The sequence below is a fragment of the Scyliorhinus torazame genome, chromosome 18 (assembly GCF_047496885.1).
Source record: "Scyliorhinus torazame isolate Kashiwa2021f chromosome 18, sScyTor2.1, whole genome shotgun sequence".
Classification (NCBI taxonomy): domain Eukaryota; kingdom Metazoa; phylum Chordata; class Chondrichthyes; order Carcharhiniformes; family Scyliorhinidae; genus Scyliorhinus; species Scyliorhinus torazame.
The window spans coordinates 120,040,414-120,061,385 of record NC_092724.1 but is presented as its reverse complement, the minus strand read 5'-3'; the positions used below and the strand labels follow the sequence as shown (position 1 = coordinate 120,061,385).

Sequence of the window (20,972 nt, the reverse complement as noted above, 5' to 3'; positions counted from 1 at the left end):
AGCCTCCTACGCTCAAGGGAAAAAAAGTCCCAGTCTATCCAGCCTCTCCTAACGCAAACCAACGAGTCCCGGTAGCATCCTAGTAAATCTTTTCTTCCCTCTTTCTAGTTTAATAATATCCTTTCTACAATAGGGTGACCAGAACTGTACACACCTAGTACTGAGGAAGAGGAATCTTCCCAGGGGAACACCATTTGAAAAATAACCTTTAGAAGGGCCATTTAGACTCAAAACGGTTAACGATTGTCTCTACACAGATGCTGCCAGACCTGCTGAGTTTATCCGGCATTTTCTGTTTTTATTTCCGATTTCCAGCATCCGCAGTATTTTGCTTTTATTTACCACAATTCACTGTGTCCAGCGTCGCCATAGTTAGGCGGGAGCCATGCTTATTTTACCAAAATTCACTAGACTCTGGGGTGGTCCTGGCAGATTGGAAATTAGCAAATGTGACTCCACTGCTTAAAAAAGGAGGTAGGCAGAAAACGGGTAATTATAGGCCAGTTAACTTAACTTTGGTAGTAGGGAAGATGCTGGAATTTATCATCAAGGAAGAAATAGCGAGGCAGCTGGATGGAAATTGTCCCATTGGAGATTCGCAGCATGGGTTCATAAAGGGCAGGTCGTGCCTAACTAATTTAGTGGAATTTTTTGAGGACATTATCAGTGCAGTAGACAATGGAGGGCCAATGGATGTGGTATATCTCGATTTCCAAAAAGTTTTTGACAAAGTGCCACACAAAAGGTTGCTGCATTACGTAGTGATGCATGGCATTAAGGGTAAAGTAGTAGCATGGATAGAGGATTCATTAATTAATAGAAAGCAAAGCGTGGGGGTTAATGGGTGTTCTGGTTGGCAATTAGTAGCTAGTGGTGTCCCTCGGGGATCAGTGATGGGCCCACAATTGTTCACAAATTGCATAGATGATTTGGAGTTGAGGACCAAGGGCAATGTGTCCAAGTTTGCAGACGACATTAAGATGAGTGGTAAAGCAAAAAGTGCAGAGGATACTGGAAGCCTGCAGAGGGATTTGGATAGGTTAGGTGAATGGGCTAGGGTCTGGCAGATGGAATGCAATGTTGACAAATGAGAGGTTATCCATTTTGGTAGGAATAACAGCAAAAGGGATTATTATTTAAATGATAAAATATTAAAACATGCTGCTGTGCAGAGGGACCTGGGTGTTATAGTGCATGAGTCGCAAAACGTTGGTTTATAGGTGCAACAGAAGATTGCTAGAGGGATGGAGTTTAAGACTCGGGAGGTTATGCTGCAACTGCTTAAGATGTTAGTGAGACCACACCTGGAGTATTGTGTTCAGTTTTGGTCTCCTTACCATATGATATGATATGACCATATGATATGGAAGGACGTTAGGCGCTGGAGGGTGTGGAGAGGAGATTCACTTGGTTAATCCCAGAGTTGAGGGGGTTGGATTACGAGGAAAGGTTGAGTAGACTGGGTCTGTACTTGTTGGAATTTAGAAGAATGTGGGGGGATCTTGTAGAAACATATAAAATTATGAAGGGAATTGATAAGATAGATGAGGGGAGGTTGTTTCCACTGGCGGGTGAAAGCACAACTAGGGGGCATTGCCTCAAAATAAGGGGAAGTAGATTTAGGACTGAGTTTAGGAGGAACTTCTTCACTCAAAGGGCTGTGAATCTATAGAATTCCCTGCCCAGTGAAGCAGTTGAGGCTCCTTCATTAAATGTTTTCACGATAAAGATAGATAGTTTTTTGAAGAATAAAGGGTTATGGTGTTCGGATGGGAAAGTGGAGCTGAATCCACAAAAGATCAGCCATGACCTCATAGAATGGCGGAGCAGGCTCAAAGGGCCGGATGGCCTACTCCTGCTCCTAGTACTTATGTTCTTATGTTATGCTGCTGGCCAGGGTGACTTCGGCGATGACTGGGGGGAGGATGTCCAGGAGGGCACGATCTGGCAGGTCAGATCCATGCACGGCCGGCGCCATGCTGTATGGCGTGACCGCTGTTTTCTGTCCTTAAACCTGGTTTTTAAAAATTCAAGTTGACGCTGACCCTCCTTTTCCATGAGCGACAATTTTGTTATCCAGCCTTTATGTAGTATTTTGTTGAATGCTTTCTTAAAATCCATGGACAACATTATTGCTTTTCCTTTATTAACTTTCTCTGTTACTGCATCAAAAAAACAGTGCGATTAGTCATGCATGATCTGCTTTTTACAAACCCATGCTAGCTGTTGTTAATTAACTCTAACCTTTGCAAGTATGTGTTGACCTTTTTCCACTTATCGCTTCTAAAACTTTGCCCACCACTGATTTTAAAGCAACCAACCTGAAGTTGCTAGCAATGCTTATAGCCTTTCTGGAATAAGAAATCCTGGAAAGGTTAGGAGATTATGGCAAGCCCTTCCCCTATCTCCGCCCCCAATTCCTGTAGCAATCTGTGATGCAAGCCATCTAGGCCAGATGATTTATTCACTCTTAAACCGTAGCTTCCTGCCTTTCATTTCTCGCCCCATCCATTATTTCTACCATCTTTGCTTCGATTGATATTGTCAGATTCCTCTTCCTCACTAAATCCTGCACAAAGTATTTATTCAGTATTCTATTGTTGCACTGTGCCTTTCAGATTACAGAATCCCGACAGTTCAGAGGAGGCCATTCGGTCCATCAATTCAGCACCTATCAAATGAAAGAGCACTCTATCTAGGCTCACTCCCACATCCTATCCTCGTAACCCATGCATTGATCATGGCCAATCCACCTAACCCGCACACCTTTGGATTGTGGGAGGAAACCGGTACGCCTGGAGGAAACTCACGCAAATACGGGGAGAACATGCAAACACAGGCTGTCTCCCAAGGCCGGAATCGAATCTGGGTCCCTGGGGAGGCAGCAGCCTTTTATAAAATTGTTTCATGTGATGTTGGCAGCAATGGCCAGGCTGGGGTTTGTTGCCCATTCCTAAATGATCTTGAACCAAATTGCTTATCAAATAATTTCAGAGGACCATTCCGAGTCAACCGCATTGCTGAGGGTTTCGATTCATATGTAGGCCAGACTAGGTAAGGATGGCAAGAAAACATTTTTGTGCTAGGTAAGGATGGCAAGTTTCCTTCCCTAAAGCACATTAGTGAACTAGATTTTTTTTTTAACGAAAATTGACACATGGTTTCAATGGCCACCATTACTGAGACTAGCTTTTCAATTCCAGATTATTAATTGAATTTATATTCCACCGCTGTGATGGGATTTGAACGCTTGACCCAGAGCACTACCCTGGGTCTCTGAATTACTAGTCCAGTGGCATTACCACTACAGCACTGTCTCCCTTTTTGCCCCCAGTAGGACTCACTCCAACTCTTACTATCCACTATTTACATGCCAATTCCAACTCTTTCTATCTGCTATTTACATGCCAATAAAGGATTTTGGGGTTTACTTTCATGTTAGCCACCATATATTTGCAAAGTCTCTCTTTGTCAGTCTTATTTTCCTCTTCACTTTACCCCTCAGCCTATGTATTTAACCTGGTTCTCACATGAAGAATTCCCATGACGTATCATAGGGATCCGAGTTTGGTTCCCCTACTCTTTGTCACCATCTAATGTACCTATCTCCTTATATCACCCATTTTCCCATCTCACATTTTCCTATCAGTATTTGGTTCCATTTGACCATGGATAGATCCCATCTCATCCCATTAAAATTAGCTAGATTCCAGTTTTGACCATCTACATTTGTTCCTACTTTTCTGAATTACTGGTCTAAAAATATAATATTATCACTCTTACCCAAGATTTGGGTTGGAATCCCAGCTAAAGGTCAAACAGTATGCCAAATGTGTCAACAGATTGGTTCAGCCTGAGACGATAACTGGAACATAAAAGATAGCAGATATGTGCAACTATTGTTTTCTAGGGTGGCATGGTGACACAGTGGTTAGCACTGATGCCTCACAGCTCCAGGGATCTGGTTCGATTCCGATCTTGGGTGACTATCTGTATAGAGTTTGCACATCCTCACCGTGTCTGCGTGGGTTTCCTCCAGGCTTTCCGGTTTCCTCCCACAGTCAAAAGATGTGCAGGTTAGGTGGATTGACCATGCTAAATTACCCCTGAGTGTCTAAAAGGTTATTATAATAATCTTTATTAGTGTCACAACTAGGCTTACATTAACACTGCACTGACGTTACTGTGAAAATCCCCTAGTCACCACACTCTGGGGCCTGTTCAGGTACAGTGCCTGTTCTGGTACAGTGAGGGAGAATTCAATGTCCAATTCACCTAACAAGCACGTCTTTCGGGACCTGTGGGAGGAAACCGGAGCACCCGGAGGAAACCCATGCAGATACAGGGAGAATGTGCAGACTCTGCAGAAACAGTGACCTAAGTTGGGAATTCAACCAGGTTCCTGGCGCTGTGTAGCAACAGTGCTAACCACTGTGCTACCATGCCAGGTGGGGGTGTGGGCCCAGGTTAGGGTGTTCTTTTGGTGGGCTGGTGCAGACCTGATGGGCAGAAGGCCATCTTTTGCACTGTCGGGATTCTATGACTATTCCCCAGGGAGCAGTAATGGAGCTTGTGATATCACAGTGTGATTTGTAGAACATCCTTTACCCCCCCTCCTCCTCAGCAGGGTAGGAGCATTCTGTAACAGGAGTTATAGCTTTTTGAACACGATGATCTTCATTGCTGATTTGCAGCTGAGATTCCTTGTCTGATTGCAGAAAATTTGGCAATTAACATGGCAAAAGAAAACAAGAAAGTGCCCAGTAAGAGCAGGCATATATCTTGCACACCTCGATGCCATTGCTCACCGTGGCTGATTTTCTACCTCAACTCCAACTTTCTGCACTACCTTAGCCCTTGATTCCCATTTAGTGCCCCTTCTGTTGACTCCCGTCTTAAATATTTCCGTCAACTGAGCATTCAGACCATCTAGGGAGTGAATTGCACAGATTGACAACCTCTTATCCTGAGGACTTCCAAACATAAAACATAAAAACCTGTTAGTTACACACTGACTGGCAGTAAATGTGCTTGCACAGGAAAGGGATGGGGTTGTGCGTTGCGGTTGTCAGAGACGGAGGCTGGGATTTTCATTGAAATTCCTGCCTGAAGTGAATGGACCTTTGGCTGGTGTTAGATCCAGACAGAGCAACAACATAGAAGCGATTATGAAAGCTAACAAATGGCAGCACGGTGGCGCAGTGGGTTAGCCCTGCTGCCTCACGGCGCTGAGTTCCCAAGTCTGATCCCGGCTCTGGGTCACTGTCCGTGTGGAGTTTACACATTCTCCCTGTGTTTGCGTGGGTTTCGTCCCCACAACCCAAAGATGTGCAGGGTAGGTGGGTTGGCCACGCTAAATTACCCCTTGGAAAAAACAAATTGGGTACTCTAAATTTTTTTTTTTTTAAATGAAAGCTAACAAAAGTTTTACTCACATGATAAACTACAATTTACAACTCCACTCCGCGGAGGGTCTCCTGCCCAACCCATCCAGGTCAGGTTTCTATGTCCAGTTGGCTTCCCTTGTTAAGGGGAAGCCCCGCATCCTTAACGGGGAAGCTCTTATTCTTCCGAGGTCACGGAGAACCTGACAGTCCATATCCCATAACTCCCATGGGGGCTACAACACTCTTTTGCCACCCCCCCCCCCTCCAAAATTCCGGAATGGCATTCACCGTGATGGGTTGTTGGGCAGGACTCCTGGTCCTTTCGCCCTGGGTTGGCACTTGGGTATATTTTGTGTGGGTCCCAGCAGCATGTAATGCATGGGGAACGGTCATTTTCAAGCTGAGCGCCTAAACAGCGCAACCTCCGGTGGACTGGTGTCCGTGCTCTGGTCCTCGGCAGCCGCAGATGGTCCGTCTCCATGTCGGAGACGGAATCGGAGTCCTCCACATCTAACATCTCAGTGTCCTGGGGCTCTTGGACCTGTGGTGACTGTACCGGTGGCAAAGGTGGTGGAGATGGCAATAATGATGCCGGTTCATCTGAACAAGGGTCAGCCGATGCCGGAGCATGGCTGTGGAGGTGATCTACTTGCCTATTCGATTCTTGACCCTGCGCCCGTACCACGTATGACACTGGCCCCGTCAGTTTTTGTACGACGCCCGAAACCCACATTACTCAGCCGCCGAAATTTCAGACATGCACCGCATTGCCGGGCGAAAAACGCCAAAGTGGCATTTGCCTGCTAGAGTCCGATTCTGACTGTTCCTGCCCGCAGCGGACCTGCCTACCAATGTCCGGCAATATAAGGCTCAGGTGTGTGTGTAGGCGCTGCCCCATGAGCAACTCTGATGGCGCCATCTCCGTGGTGGTGTAGTCCTGTAACAGAAGTCGAAATGGGCCCGATGCGTCTTGCGGGATCCCGTAGTCTGTTTCCGCATCCCCCACTTGAATGTCTGGACTGCCCCTCGGCCAAACGGGTGGTATGGTGCGGACGTGGCGAATCCCGTTTGTCCGTAAAAAGGCCCCGAATTCTGCACTGGTGAACGCCGTCCCATTGTCTGAGATGAAGACTTCAGGTATGCCTGCTAAACATGCTTAACTTCTGTCAGAGCCTTTCGATTGTGGCCTCGGAGGTCGCCGAAAACATTCCGTGAATATCCATCCAATTTTGACTGGGTGTCGACCAGGATCAGAAACATCGATCCCTGGAAACAGCTGGCAAAATCGATGTGAAACCGAAACCAAGATTGCCCTGGTCATTCCCAAGGGCGGAGGGGTGCTGCCGGTGGAAACATCTGGTGCTTCTGGCAGAGGCTACACTCCTGGGCGGGTTTCTCGATTTTGATGTCGGTCCCTAGCCACCATATGTAGCTGCGGGGCAGCAATTTCATTTTTGATACCCCAGGGTAACTGTTATGGAGATCTCCAAAATGGGCCCAACAGGGTCACGAGCTTCGGGATGAAATCCCATAATAGTTTATGAATCAAAGGAATGAACAGAGTTCCGTCGGGCCACCTGGAACGGGGGCCTGCCGAATTACTCTTACCTTGTCTTCGACTGAGTGAAGGCTGTTTTGGTCCAAAAGTTATCCAAAGTATGTAACCTCCCAGGCAAGGAGCATGCTCTTCTCCTACGAGTCTAACCCCAGTGGCCGCAAAATGGCTGAGCAGTTCGTTGAAGTTCCTCAGATGTTCTTGGTCTGATGTCCCTGTTATTGTTAAGGTAAACTGAGTCACATGGTAAGCCCTGCAGTATGTTTTCCATCACTTTCTGGAATATCGCGCAGGCTGATGATACCCCAAAAGGTAATCTGGTATATTCATACCAGCCCCAGTGTGCATACGCTGTCATGTATTTCCTAGACCACGGGTCCAAAATCAGTTGAGAATAAGCGTGGCTCATGTTGAGCTTCGTGACGGAATGACCTCTGCTGGGTTTCGAGTATCGGTCCTCTATCCTTGGTGCGGGGGTTACTGTCCAACCGGGAAATTCGGTTGACTGTCATCCTGTAATCCCTGCAAAGGTGTACGCTGTCATCAGGTTTCAGCAGTGATATGACAGGCATTGTACAATCTGCGAACTGTATGGGGCGGATGATGCCCAAAGTCTCCAGGCAGTCAAGCTTAGCGTCCACCTTCGGCCATAGTGTATATGGAACCGGGCGGGTACGGATATAACGCAACTGCACTGATGGGTCTACGCTGATCTTTTGAAGTGATTCCCAGGATGGTGTCCAACCCCTTCTGGAAAACCTAAGGGAACTTTGCCAGTAAGGTGGCCGGCCCATCTGGACACATTTGGCAAACCCGCTTCCAGTCGAGACGGGAGATGTCTCAGCTAGTCTCAGCCCAGTAAGCTAGGGCCACTACCTCGCACCATGACGAACGGCAAACAGACGGATTGCTGTCCGTATTCTAAGGGGAACCACCGAGGCTCGGCAATTGCCAACGGCTCTCTGGTTTAGGTTGCTAATCAAGTGTCCTTGTCCTGCAAAGGTGAGGCTTGGATCCCTGGCCAGATTCGATCGAAAGTGCAGCGGCTGACTACGGAGATTGTAGCTCCTGTATCTAACTCCATCAAGATTGGGTAGACATTTATGCAGAGCGTGACTTGTATTGGTGCTACCCTCGGTTCAACAAAGCAATTTAGCTGTTTGCATTCGTCGCCGTCTTGTCCACAATAAATGTCTGAGCTCAGGGAGGGTAGCCATACTTGACAAGTCAGCGGGAGAATAGGCCATCTCTCCGGCGTCTCTCACTATGGTCCCGACGGCCATATGTGTTGCCGTCTCTGTGGCCTGTCGGAGGAAAACGCCTGTCTACCATCCTGTCACCTCTGACGCGGCCTGGCTCTCGACGGTTACACCCCCAGGGTTGGGGATTGGAATCATCTGACCGAGAAGGCATTTTTCTGTGGTTGGTTGAATGCCCTGGATTGGGAACCTCCATGCCCTGCAACCCCTGCACGGCTTGTTCTGCGCACTCCTGGGATAGAGCTGTTTCAATTGCCCTCGTCAAGTCTATCAGTGGTTCAGCTAATAGTTTTCTCTGAGTTGCCATGTTGTGGATACCACAAACCAGCCTGTCGAGCAGTGATGTCCAGAATTTGCAACTGTGCAAGCTTTCACAGGCATGCCAAAAAATCTGTCACTGGTCTGTGCGGCGCTATGGAAACGGTAACGGCGAATGAAATGTTCACCCACCAATGCGGCCAAGTCCGCGAATGACCGTGTGCCTGGTGCATCAGGCTCATGAACACGCTGTATGTGGCAGCCCCACAAGCCATGAGGAGGATGATCGTTGCATGACATTGGTGTGAAAAAAAATATTGTACTCTTTCCACATGACTATTCACCCTTACCTGCATCAATAACCTGCAACTTCCTTATGCTTGACATATCTGCCGTGGGTAAAGTGGCCTCCTGAGGCCTCTGAAAAAGCGGACTGAGCCCTGAGAAATCGGCGCCGTTAGCAGCTCCACTTTAGACCATAAGACCATAAGACATGGGAGCGGAAGTAAGGCCATTCGGCCCATCGAGTCCACTCCACCATTCAATCATGGTTGATTTCAACTCCATTTACCCGCTCTCTCTTCATAGCCCTTAATTCCTCGAGAAATCAAGAATTTATCAACTTCTGTCTTAAAGACACTCAACGTCCTGGCCTCCACCGCCCTCTGTGGCAATGAATTCCACAGACCCACCACTCGCTGGCTGAAGAAATTTCTCCTCATCTCTGTTCTAAAGTGACTCCCTTTTATTCTAAGGCTGTGCCCCCGGGTCCTAGTCTCCCCTGCTAATGGAAACAACTTCCCTACATCCACCCTATCTAAGCCATTCATTATCTTGTAAGTTTCTATTAGATCTCCCCTCAACCTCCTAAACTCCAATGAATATAATCCCAGGATCCTCAGACGTTCATCGTATGTTAGGCCTACCATTCCTGGGATCATCCGTGTGAATCTCCGCTGGACCCGCTCCAGTGCCAGTATGTCCTTCCTGAGGTGTGGGGCCCAAAATTGCTCACAGTATTCTAAATGGGGCGTAACTAATGCTTTATAAAGCTTCAGAAGTACATCCCTGCTTTTATATTCCAAGCCTCTTGAGATGAATGACAACATTGCATTTGCTTTCTTAATTACGGACTCAACCTGCAAGTTTACCTTTAGAGAATCCTGGACTAGGACTCCCAAGTCCCTTTGCACTTCAGCATTATGAACTTTGTCACCGTTTAGAAAATAGTCCATGCCTCTATTCTTTTTTCCAAAGTGCAAGACCTCGCACTTGCCCACGTTGAATTTCATCAGCCATTTCTGGGACCACTCTACTAAACTGTCTAAATCTTTCTGCAGCCTCCCCACCTCCTCCATACTACCTGCCCCATCACCTATCTTTGTATCATCAGCAAACTTAGCCAGAATGCCCCCAGTCCCGTCATCTAGATCGTTAATATATAAAGAGAACAGCTGTGGCCCCAACACAACCCTGCGGGACACCACTCGTCACCGGTTGCCATTCCGAAAAAGAACCTTTTATCCCAACTCTGCCTTCTGCCTGACAGCCAATCGTCAATCCATGTTAGTACCTTGCCTCGAATACCATGGGCCCTTATTTTACTCAGCAGTCTCCCGTGAGGCACCTTATCAAAGGCCTTTTGGAAGTCCAAATAGATAACATCCATTGGCTCTCCTTGGTCTAACCTATTTGTTATCGCTTCAAAGAACTCTAACAGGTTTGTCAGGCACGACCTCCCCTTACTAAATCCATGCTGACTTGTCCTAATCTGACCCTGCACTTCCAAGAATTTAGAAATCTCATCCTGAACAATGGATTCTAGAATCTTGCCAACAACCGAGGTTAGGCTAATTGGCCTATAATTTTCCATCTTTTTCCTTGTTCCCTTCTTGAACAGGGGGGTTACGACAGCGATTTTCCAATCCTCTGGGACTTTCCCTGACTCCAGTGACTTTTGAAAGATCATAACTAACGCCTCCACTATTTCTTCAGCTATCTCCTTTAGAACTCTAGGATGTAGTCCATCTGGGCCCAGAGATTTATCAATTTTTAGACCTCTTAGTTTCTCTAGCACTTTCTCCTTTGTGATGGCTACCATATTCAACTCTGCCCCCTGACTCTCCGGAATTGTTGGGGTATTACTCATGTCTTCTACTGTGAAGACTGACGCAAAGTACATATTTAGTTCCTCAGCTATTTCCTTGTCTCCCATCACAAAATTACCAGCGTCATTTTGGAGCGGCCCAATGTCAACTTTTGCCTCCCGTTTGTTTTTAATGTATTTAAAGAAACTTTTACTATCATTCCTAATGTTACTGGCTAGCCTACCTTCATATTTGATCCACTCTTTCCTTATTTCTCTCTTTGTTATCCTCTGTTTGTTTTTGTAGCCTTCCCAATCTTCTGACTTCCCACTACTCTTTGCCACATTATAGGCTTTCTCTTTTGCTTTGATGCATTCCCTAGCTTCCTTTGTCAGCCATGGCTGCCTAATCCCCCCTCTGATGACCTTTCTTTTCTTTGGGATGAACCTCTGTACTGTGTCCTCAATTACTCCCAGAAACTTCTGCCATTGCTGTTCTACTGTCTTTCCCACTAGGCTCTGCTCCCAGTCGAGTTTCGTCAGTTCCTCCCTCATCCCTGTAGTTACCTTTATTTAACTGTAACACCTTTACATCTGATTCTACCTTCTTTCTTTCAAATTGGAGATTGAATTCTACCATATTATGATCACTGCCTCCTAAGTGCTCCCTTACTTTAAGATCTTTAATCAAGTCTGGTTCATTACATAACACTAAGTCCAGAATGGCCTGTTCCCTCGTGGGCTCCATCACAAGCTGTTCCAAAAAGCCCTCCTGTAAACATTCAATGAATTCCCTTTCATTGGGTCCACTGGCAGCATTATTTACCCAGTCCACCTGCATATTGAAGTCCCCCATGATCACTGTGACCTTGCCTTTCTGACATGCACTTTCTATTTCGTGGTGCATTTTGTGCCCCCGGTCCTGGCCACTGTTAGGAGGCCTGTACATAACTCCCATTATGGTTTTTTTTGCCTTTGTGGTTCCTCAACTCTACCCACACAGACTCCACATCATCTGACCCTATGTCATTTAGTGCAGTTGATTTAATTTCATTCCTAATTAACAAGGCAACCCCGCCCCCTCTGCCCACCTCTCTGTCTTTTCGATAGGTTGTGAATCCCTGGATGTTTAAATGCCAGTCCTGAACCCCCTGCAACCATGTCTCTGTGATGCCTACCACATCATACCTGCCAGTCACAATCTGGGCCACAAGCTCATCTACCTTGTTCCGTACACTGCGCGCATTTAAATATAGCACCTTTAATTCTCTTATTGACCGTCCCTTTTTGTTTTCTTAGTGTGGTGGACCTTGGTTTACTGAGCCTTTCCATACACTGTGTCATATTTTGTGGGATGGGGACTATCGTAACCTCTCCTGAGTTTTGTCTTTTCGTGCTTTTTTGTATTCCTAAGCAGCTACGCTTCCCACTGATTACTTAACCTCTTGGTTCCCTGACTTTCCCTCCCCCCCCCCCCCCCCCCCCCCCCCCCCCCCAATCTTTAGTTTAAAGTCCTATTGACCACCCTATTTATTCTTTTCGCCAGAACACTGGTCCCAGCTCGGTTCAGGTGGAGACCATCCCAACGGTATAGGTCCCCCCTGTCCCAAAACTGATGCCAGTGTCCCATGAAAAGGAACCCCTCTTTCCCACACCACTCTTTCAGCCACGTGTTAACTTCCCTGATTCTTGCCTCCCTATGCCAATTTGCACGTGGCTCGGGCAGTAATCCGGAGATTATGACCCTTGAGGACCTGTTTTTTAATTTGAATCCTAGCTCTTTATAATCTCTAAACAGGTCCTCTTTCCTAGACTTGCCTATGTTGTTGGTACCGACATGGACCACAACAACTGGATCCTCCCCCTCCCTCTCCAGTAACCTTTCAAGCCGGTCAGAGATGTCCCGCACCCTAGCACCGGGCAGGCAACATACCATGCGGGACCCTTTATCCTGCTCACTTTATCCTCATCGCTAGTGTTAAATCCATGCAGAGCGACCACAAGGAAGCGATGATGAAAGCTAACAAACATTTCAATCACACGATAAACAACAATATATAACCCCCCCCCCCCAAAGGGTCTCCCGCCTGACCCACATCCGAGACAGGGTTTTTATGTCCGGTTAGCTTCCCCGGTTAAGGGAAACCTCTGCCCCCTGGGTCACGGCCTGGCAGCTCACACCTTGTGCTTCAACAGCTGGCCTATCAAATTTTCTGTTCCGCCAGCGATGTTTCCCACCATTGGTGGGACCGGGATATCCCAGCCAGAGTGTATTGATAATTTTAAACTTCGTTAAGATTTGTGTAATTTAAGTATGAAAAATTATCTTTGAATGAAGAAATCATTAATGGATGGGCTCATGCCGCAGTGCCTCCCATACTAGACCGGGTGATTAAAAAGAAAGTCAGAAAGTGGGCCTAGTGAGATGGGCAGACACGGGGATGTGAGCTTTGCGATTGCAGAGCTTGGGCCAGAATAAGTTCAGATAGGGCAAACTGAAAGATCTGGATTCCAACAGAGTAGGTAAGAAGAAAACGTTTGGAATAAAGGCAAGCGTGGAATATTTTGGTGTGATATACGTAATCTTCCATAGAATTTTGTGCAAGACGTTTTCATTTTTGAGCAATTTGAGAGATTTCTTAAAATCCCCATTAAAGATCAAAAGCAATGCTTTAGTAGAGTGGGAATTTTTGATGTTGTGATATCTAATGAAAATATGTAATCATGGGTTCAAATGTTGAATTCCTGACTGGATTTATAACAGTTTTTTTTTGTTCACAGAAGGGGAGAGAGAAGAGAACCAAACTGCCAGATAGCAATGAAGTGGACAGTTCTGACATTCAACATCTGGGGCCCAGTCGACGACTGGGTAGGGAGCACCCAGGCAGCACTACCAGTATACTAAGGACTAGTTTAGTCAGACGCAAGCCTGCAGTGCGGCGCAGAATGCCCCCAAGAATCCATTTAGACGATACCATCCAAAGTGATCCATCAAGCAGCAGAAACACCAGCGATGTGAAAGGGGAGTCAAAGAATGGGGACATTGGCAGCGTGGGAGGTGCTCCTCAGCCCACCAGCAACAATTTCTCACCCAACTGTGACATCGTGGGGAAGGATGCCTTGTCTGCACTGGCCAGGGCAAGCACTCAGCAATGTCAGCAAGAGATCACCAGTGTGGTCTGTTTACACCAGGCTGGGAAACTGATGCCACACTCTGTTCCTCGCTCCTGTCACCTCTCAGGTACAATGCAGCATAAAATTCAATTTCTTTCCACAATAGGGTGTAGGAGGTTACTGTAAGCCCTTTTTCATCCAAACATTACTGTTTTTGCGATCAATACGATGAGGGATTTTCGAGCTGGGGAAGGTAACGCACTATTTCACAAACTGACTGACATTTTCAGGTGCTCCCTGACCAGTCAAATCTAAAGTGACCAGAAGAAATGTTCCCTGTTCAGTCTCCAAGGTGCATTGAATTTAACAACTGGGGCTGTTAAGTGATTTAAAGATTAATTGTAATTAATCTCTCAATTAGTTTTTTTTGTCTAGTTAATCGTGAATTTATCATACATTTGATAGTTACAATGAAAACCTCAATTTCAGTATTAGTTATATTATTACCATCCGAGAAACAATCCCACATCAAAGCCCTAATGATTTTATCCATTTTCAGCTGGCTTGCTGTGACACAAATCACTTTACAAAAAAATAAATTTGCACATTGGGAATAAATTTATTATTATAACATAAACCCTGGGCTAATAAAATGAACATTTTAAAGGAAAATTAAGCAATTTATTTTTTCCTGTGATCATACAGTTGTTCCATTTTTCTCTTATTTCTCAATCTTGACCCTCGCCTGAGGTGTAGCGATCCTCGGGTTAAACCACCACCAGTCAGCGCTCCCCCTCAAAAGGGGAAAGCAGCCTATGGTCACCTGTGACTATGGCAACTTTACTTTTACATTAATTTCCTCTCCATTTTAAATGTACCCCTTTTCTCTAACCTTGATTGAGTTTGCTCTATTTTTCACCTCCATTTTTAAAAGGGAAAGTCATTTTGTTTGCCGTTATTCTTTAAACACTCCTGTTTTTAGAGGTGGAATGGGATAAGGTTTAGCACAAGAGGGTGTTCATTGTCTTAAATAAAACCCAGATTTTGTAGATTAATAATGTACGACCAACATAATCTGGTCAATCTCTGATGTTACAACACTTTTCCTACGCTGATGTCGCTACTGGCTAAACTCTTCAGTTGCCAGATTACTAAATTGGTTGCGCCAGCACACTTTAATATTTATTAGAGTGGGCATCCTGTCTGATCCTAACTAAAGCCCTCTTTCGTCGTTGAATCATTCTCCTCATTGGTACAAACAGCAGAGTTGAATAATGTGTCAGAAATCAAAATCCTCTGATACAATTAACACAAGCCATGGTCAGATACTATCAATGTGAGAGCAATAACAACTTATATTTATGTGGTACCTCAAACCTAACAAAATGTCCCATGGCACTTTACAGGAACTGTACAAGGTATGATTCTGAGCCACATAAGGAAATAATAGGTCAGATGACCACAAGCTTGGTCAAAGGTAGTTTTTAAAAGTGTCTTAAAGAAGGAAAGCGAGTTATAGATGCAAAGAGGTGTAATGAGGGAATTCCAGACCTTGGGGTTTTGGTAACTGAAAGCACAGCCACCAGTAGTGCAGTAATTACAATTGGAAATTCACAAGAAGCTGGAATTAAAAGAATACAAGACATGTTGGAGGGTTGAAGGAAATTACAGAGGTAGGGATGGGCAAGACCATGGAAGGATTTGGAAACAAAGGTGAGAATTTAAAAATCAGGACGTTGCTTTACTGGGAGCCAGTGTAGGTCAACAAGCATAGGGGTCAAAACCTTTTGTGTGTTCAAGACTGAGAGCAATAGGTTTCTACAAATTAAATTACAGAGATAGTGCAGGAAAATGTGTTGAGATAGAAGATCAGTTATGATCTTGGACTTGAGGGGCTGAATGGACTCCTCATGCTCCTATTTTTTATGTTCTTGGAAGGGATTGGGACTTACTGCAAGTTAAGTCGAGGGCAATTTAGGGCAGCAGAGTTTTGAATGACCTCAAGTTTACAAGGGGTAGGACTTCCGGGTGCGGCGATGACCAGCTGAGTCGCACGTTTCGGCAGCTCCCTGTGAAACGGACTTTTGGGCTCTTGATAGGAGCCCCAATGGCAATTTTAACGGCTGAAAACACCGTGCGGTAAACCAGAAGGGTGTTCCCCCTGGACACGGATGGAAAAAGGAGAGGAAAGTGGCCGGATTGCAGCGGATCCTTTGGAGCAGCGGCAAGGAAGGCAAGCAGAAACCAAGATGGCGTCGGAAGGTGGCAGTTTCATATGGGGCCCTGAACAACAAGAGTTTTTGAAACGCTGCGTGGAGGAGATAAAAAAGGAAATGAAGAAAGAGTTGTTGGCCCCGATATTACAGGCGATTGAAGGGCTGAAAGAGGAACAAAAGACCCAGGAGCAGGAGCTTCGGGTCGTGAAGGCGAAAGCAGCAGAGAATGAAAACGATATACAGGGCCTGGTGGTGAAGTCGGAGATACAGGAGGCACACCAGAAACGATCTGTGGAGAGGTTGGAGGCACTGGAAAATAACGCAAGGAGGAACAACTTGAGGATTCTTGGCCTTCCTGAAGGTGTGGAGGGGGCGGACGTCGGGGCATATGTGAGCACGATGCTGCACTCGTTAATGGGAGTGGAGGCCCCGACGGGTCCGTTGGAGGTGGAGGGAGCATACCGAGTTATGGTGCGAGGATCGAGAGCAGGAGAAGCTCCCAGAGCCATAGTGGTGAGATTTCTCCGTTTTAAGGATAGAGAAATGGTCCTTAGATGGGCGAAGAAAACTCGGTGTAGTAAATGGGAGAACGCGGTGATCCGCGTCTATCAAGATTGGAGTGCGGAGGTGGCGAGAAGGAGGGCGAGCTTTAATCGGGCCAAAGCGGTACTTCACAAAAAAAAGATAAAGTTTGGAATGCTGCAACCGGCAAGACTGTGGGTCACATATCAAGGGAGGCACCACTACTTTGAGACGGCGGATGAAGCGTGGACTTTTATCGTAGAAGAAAAATTGGAATGATTGGACTACGAAAATGAACGTTTGGACAAAGTGGTGGGACGAGTGGGGGGTGGGGGGGGGCGAAGAGGGATTGTATGATTAATCCTGCGGTATGGTAACTTTTCTTTCTCCCACAGGTGGTGATGGGGGGAGGTGGGGAGGGAGAGGAGATGGGGCGTTGGCCATGGGAGGCGGGGCCGAGGGAGAGGCGCGGGCTTGGTTCCCGCGCTATGATAATTATGGCGGGAATAGAGAAGCAGGAAGGAGGGGGCGCCGCACGGGGCGAGCCGTGATCACGGGGGGAAGCCGAGGTCAGCCAGAGTTTGCTGACTTCTGGGAGCAACATGGGGGAGTAATTACGCTGGGGGGGGGGGGGGGGGGGGGGGAGAATTACTGGGTTGCTGCTGCTGGGGAAAGGGGGGGGTGGGTACGGGAAAGGATGGGCGGGGGGGCACCGTCTGGGAGAAATACAGCTGCGTGGGAACTGGGTGAGAAGCTGGAAAAAGATGATGGCTAACCGGCAAGGGGGGGGGTGGTGGGAAGCCCCCCAACTCGGCTGATCATGTGGAACGTGAGGGGGCTTAACGGGCCGATAAAGAGGGCACGAGTACTCGCACACCTTAAGAAACTTAAAGCAGATGTGGTCATGTTACAGGAAACGCACCTGAAACTGATAGATCAGGTTAGGTTGCGCAAAGGATGGGTAGGGCAGGTGTTCCATTCGGGGCTGGATGCGAAAAACAGGGGGGTGGCTATATTAGTGGGGAAGCGGGTAATGTTCGAGGCAAAGACTATAGTGGCGGATAACGGGGGCAGATACGTGATGGTGAGTGGCAAATTACAGGGAGAGATGGTGGTGTTGGTAAATGTGTATGCCCCGAATTGGGACGATGCCAATTTTATGAGGCGAATGCTGGGACGCATCCCAGACCTAGAGACCGGATAGCTGATAATGGGGGGAGACTTTAACACGGTGTTGGAACCAAGGCTGGATAGGTCGAAGTCCAGGACTGGTAGGAGGCCGGCAGCAGCCAAGGTGCTTAAGGATTTTATGGAGCAGATGGGAGGGGTGGACCTGTGGAGATTCAGTAGACCTAGGAGTAAGGAGTTCTCGTTTTTCTCCTATGTCCATAAAGTCTATTCACGCATAGACTTTTTTGTGTTGGGTAGGGCATTGATCCCGAGGGTGAGGGGAACGGAATATACGGCTATAGCCATTTCGGATCATGCCCCACACTGGGTAGACTTGGAGATAGGGGAGGAAACAAGAGGGCGTCCACCCTGGAGAATGGACATGGGACGAATGGCGAATAAGGGGGTGTGCTTAAGGGTGAGGTGAGGGAAAAGTACTTGGAACTCAATGACAATGGGGAGGTTCAGGTGGGAGTGGTCTGGGAGGCGTTGAAGGCGGTGGTTAGGGGGGAGCTGATATCAATAAGGACACATAAAGGGAAGCAGGAGAGTAAGGAACGGGAGCGGTTGTTGCAAGAACTTTTGAGGGTGGACAGACAGTATGCGGAAGCACCGGAGGAGGGACTGTATAGGGAAAGGCAAAGGCTGCATGTGGAATTTGACTTGCTGACCACAGGCACTGCAGAGGCACAATGGAGGAAGGCGCAGGGTGTACAGTATGAATATGGAGAGAAGGCGAGCAGATTGTTGGCACACCAATTGAGGAAAAGGGGAGCAGCGAGGGAAATAGGGGGGGTGAGAGACGAAGATGGAGAGACGGAGCGGGGAGCGGAGAGAGTGAATGAAGTGTTTAAGACATTTTATAAAAAATTGTATGAAGCTCAACCCCCGGATGGGAGGGAGAGAATGATGGAGTTTTTGGATCGGCTGGAAATTCCCAAGGTGGAAGAGCAGGAAAGGATGGGATTGGGAGCACAGATCACGGTAGAAGAAGTGGTGAAAGGAATTAGGAACATGCAGACGGGAAAGGCCCCGGGACCGGACGGATTCCCAGTTGAATTTTACAGAAAATATTTGGACTTGCTCGCCCCGCTACTGACGAGGACCTTTAACGAGGCAAAGGAAAGGGGACAACTGCCCCCGACTATGTCAGAAGCAACGATATCGCTTCTTTTAAAGAAGGAAAAGGATCCGCTACAATGCGGGTCCTACAGACCAATCTCCCTCCTCAATGTAGATGCCAAGGTCTTGGCCAAGGTAATGGCAATGAGAATAGAGGAATGTGTCCCGGGGGTGGTTCATGAGGACCAAACTGGGTTTGTGAAGGGGAGACAGCTGAACACGAACATACGGAGGTTGTTAGGGGTAATGATGATGGCCCCACCAGAGGGTGAAACGGAGATAGTAGTGGCGATGGATGCCGAGAAAGCATTTGATAGAGTGGAGTGGGATTATCTGTGGGAGGTGTTGAGGAGATTTGGGTTCGGAGAGGGGTATGTTAGATGGGTGCAGCTGTTGTATAGGGCCCCAGTGGCGAGTGTGGTCACGAATGGACGGGGATCGGCATATTTTCGGCTCCATAGAGGGACAAGGCAGGGATGTCCTCTGTCCCCATTACTGTTTGCACTGGCGATTGAGCCCCTGGCGATAGCGCTGAGAGGTTCCAAGGGATGGAGGGGAATACTTGGGGGAGGAGAAGAACACCGGGTATCTTTATATGCGGATGATCTGCTACTATATGTGGCGGATCCAGCGGAGGGGATGCCAGAAATAATGCGGATACTTGGGGAGTTTGGGGATTTTTCAGGGTATAAATTGAACATGGGGAAGAGTGAGCTGTTTGTGGTGCATCCAGGGGAGCAGAGTAGAGAAATAGAAGACCTACCGTTGAGGAAGGTAACAAGAGACTTTCGTTACCTGGGGATCCAGATAGCTAAGAATTGGGGCACATTGCACAGGCTAAATTTGACGCGGTTGGTGGAACAGATGGAGGAAGATTTCAAGAGATGGGATATGGTAGCATTGTCAATGGCAGGGAGGGTGCAGGCGGTTAAGATGGTGGTCCTCCCGAGATTCCTCTTTGTGTTTCAGTGTCTCCCGGTGGTGATCACGAAGGCTTTTTTCAAAAGGATAGAAAAGAGTATCATGGGTTTTGTTTGGGCCGGGAAGACTCCGAGAGTGAGGAAGGGATTCTTACAGCGTAGTAGGGATAGGGGGGGGCTGGCACTACCGAGCCTAAGTGAGTATTATTGGGCCGCTAATATTTCAATGGTGAGTAAGTGGATGGGAGAGGAGGAAGGAGCGGCGTGGAAGAGATTAGAGAGGGCGTCCTGTAGGGGGACCAGCCTGCAGGCTATGGTGACAGCCCCATTGCCGTTCTCACCAAGGAACTATACCACGAGTCCGGTGGTGGTAGCTACACTGAAGATTTGGGGACAGTGGAGACGACATAGGGGAAAGACCGGAGCACTGGGGGGGTCCCCGATAAGAAACAACCATAGGTTTGCCCCGGGGGGGAATGGATGGGGGATATGGAATGTGGCAAAGAGCAGGTATAACGCAATTGAAAGATCTATTTGTGGATGGGAAGTTTGCGAGTCTGGGAGCGCTGACCGAGAAATATGGGTTGCCCCAAGGGAATGCATTCAGGTACATGCAATTGAGGGCTTTTGCGAGGCAACAGGTGAGGGAATTCCCGCAGCTCCCGACACAAGAGGTGCAGGACAGAGTCATCTCAAAGAAATGGGTGGGGGATGGTAAGGTGTCGGATATATATAGGGAAATGAGAGACGAAGGGGAGACTATGATGGACGAACTAAAAGGGAAATGGGAAGAAGAGCTAGGGGAGGAGATTGAGGAGGGGATGTGGGCAGATGCCCTAAACAGGGTAAACTCGTCGTCCTCGTGCGCCAGGCTAAGCCTGATTGAGTTTAAGGTATTACACAGGGCACATATGACTGGAACACGGCTCAGTAAATTTTTTGGGGTGGAGGATAGGTGTGCGAGGTGCTCGAGAAGCCCAGCGAATCATACCCATATGTTTTGGTCATGCCCGGCACTACAGGGGTTTTGGATGGGGGTGACAAAGGTGCTTTCGAAAGTAGTAGGAGTCCGGGTCGAACCAAGCTGGGGGTTGGCTATATTTGGGGTTGCACAAGAGCCGGGAGTGCAGGAGGCGAAAGAGGCCGATGTTTTGGCCTTTGCGTCCCTAGTAGCCCGGCGCAGAATATTGCTAATGTGGAAAGAAGCCAAGCCCCCGGGGGTGGAGACCTGGATAAATGATATGGCGGGGTTCATAAAGTTAGAGCGGATTAAGTTCGTCCTAAGGGGGTCGGCTCAAGGGTTTACTAGGCGGTGGCAACCGTTCGTCGAATATCTTGCGGAAAGATAGATAGGGGAGAACAA

The 20,972-nt window shown here is 47.5% G+C and overlaps 1 protein-coding gene across 1 annotated transcript in view; it reads left to right on the top strand.

The window, feature by feature from the left end:
- Window positions 1-20,972, top strand: part of xylt2 (xylosyltransferase II) — a 182,446-nt gene that overhangs the window by 58,926 nt on the left and 102,548 nt on the right. Inside the window, exon 2 of the mRNA XM_072483241.1 lies at window positions 13,327-13,786. Coding sequence (XP_072339342.1) covers window positions 13,327-13,786 — 460 coding nt within the window. The remainder of the gene's footprint in view (window positions 1-13,326; window positions 13,787-20,972) is intronic.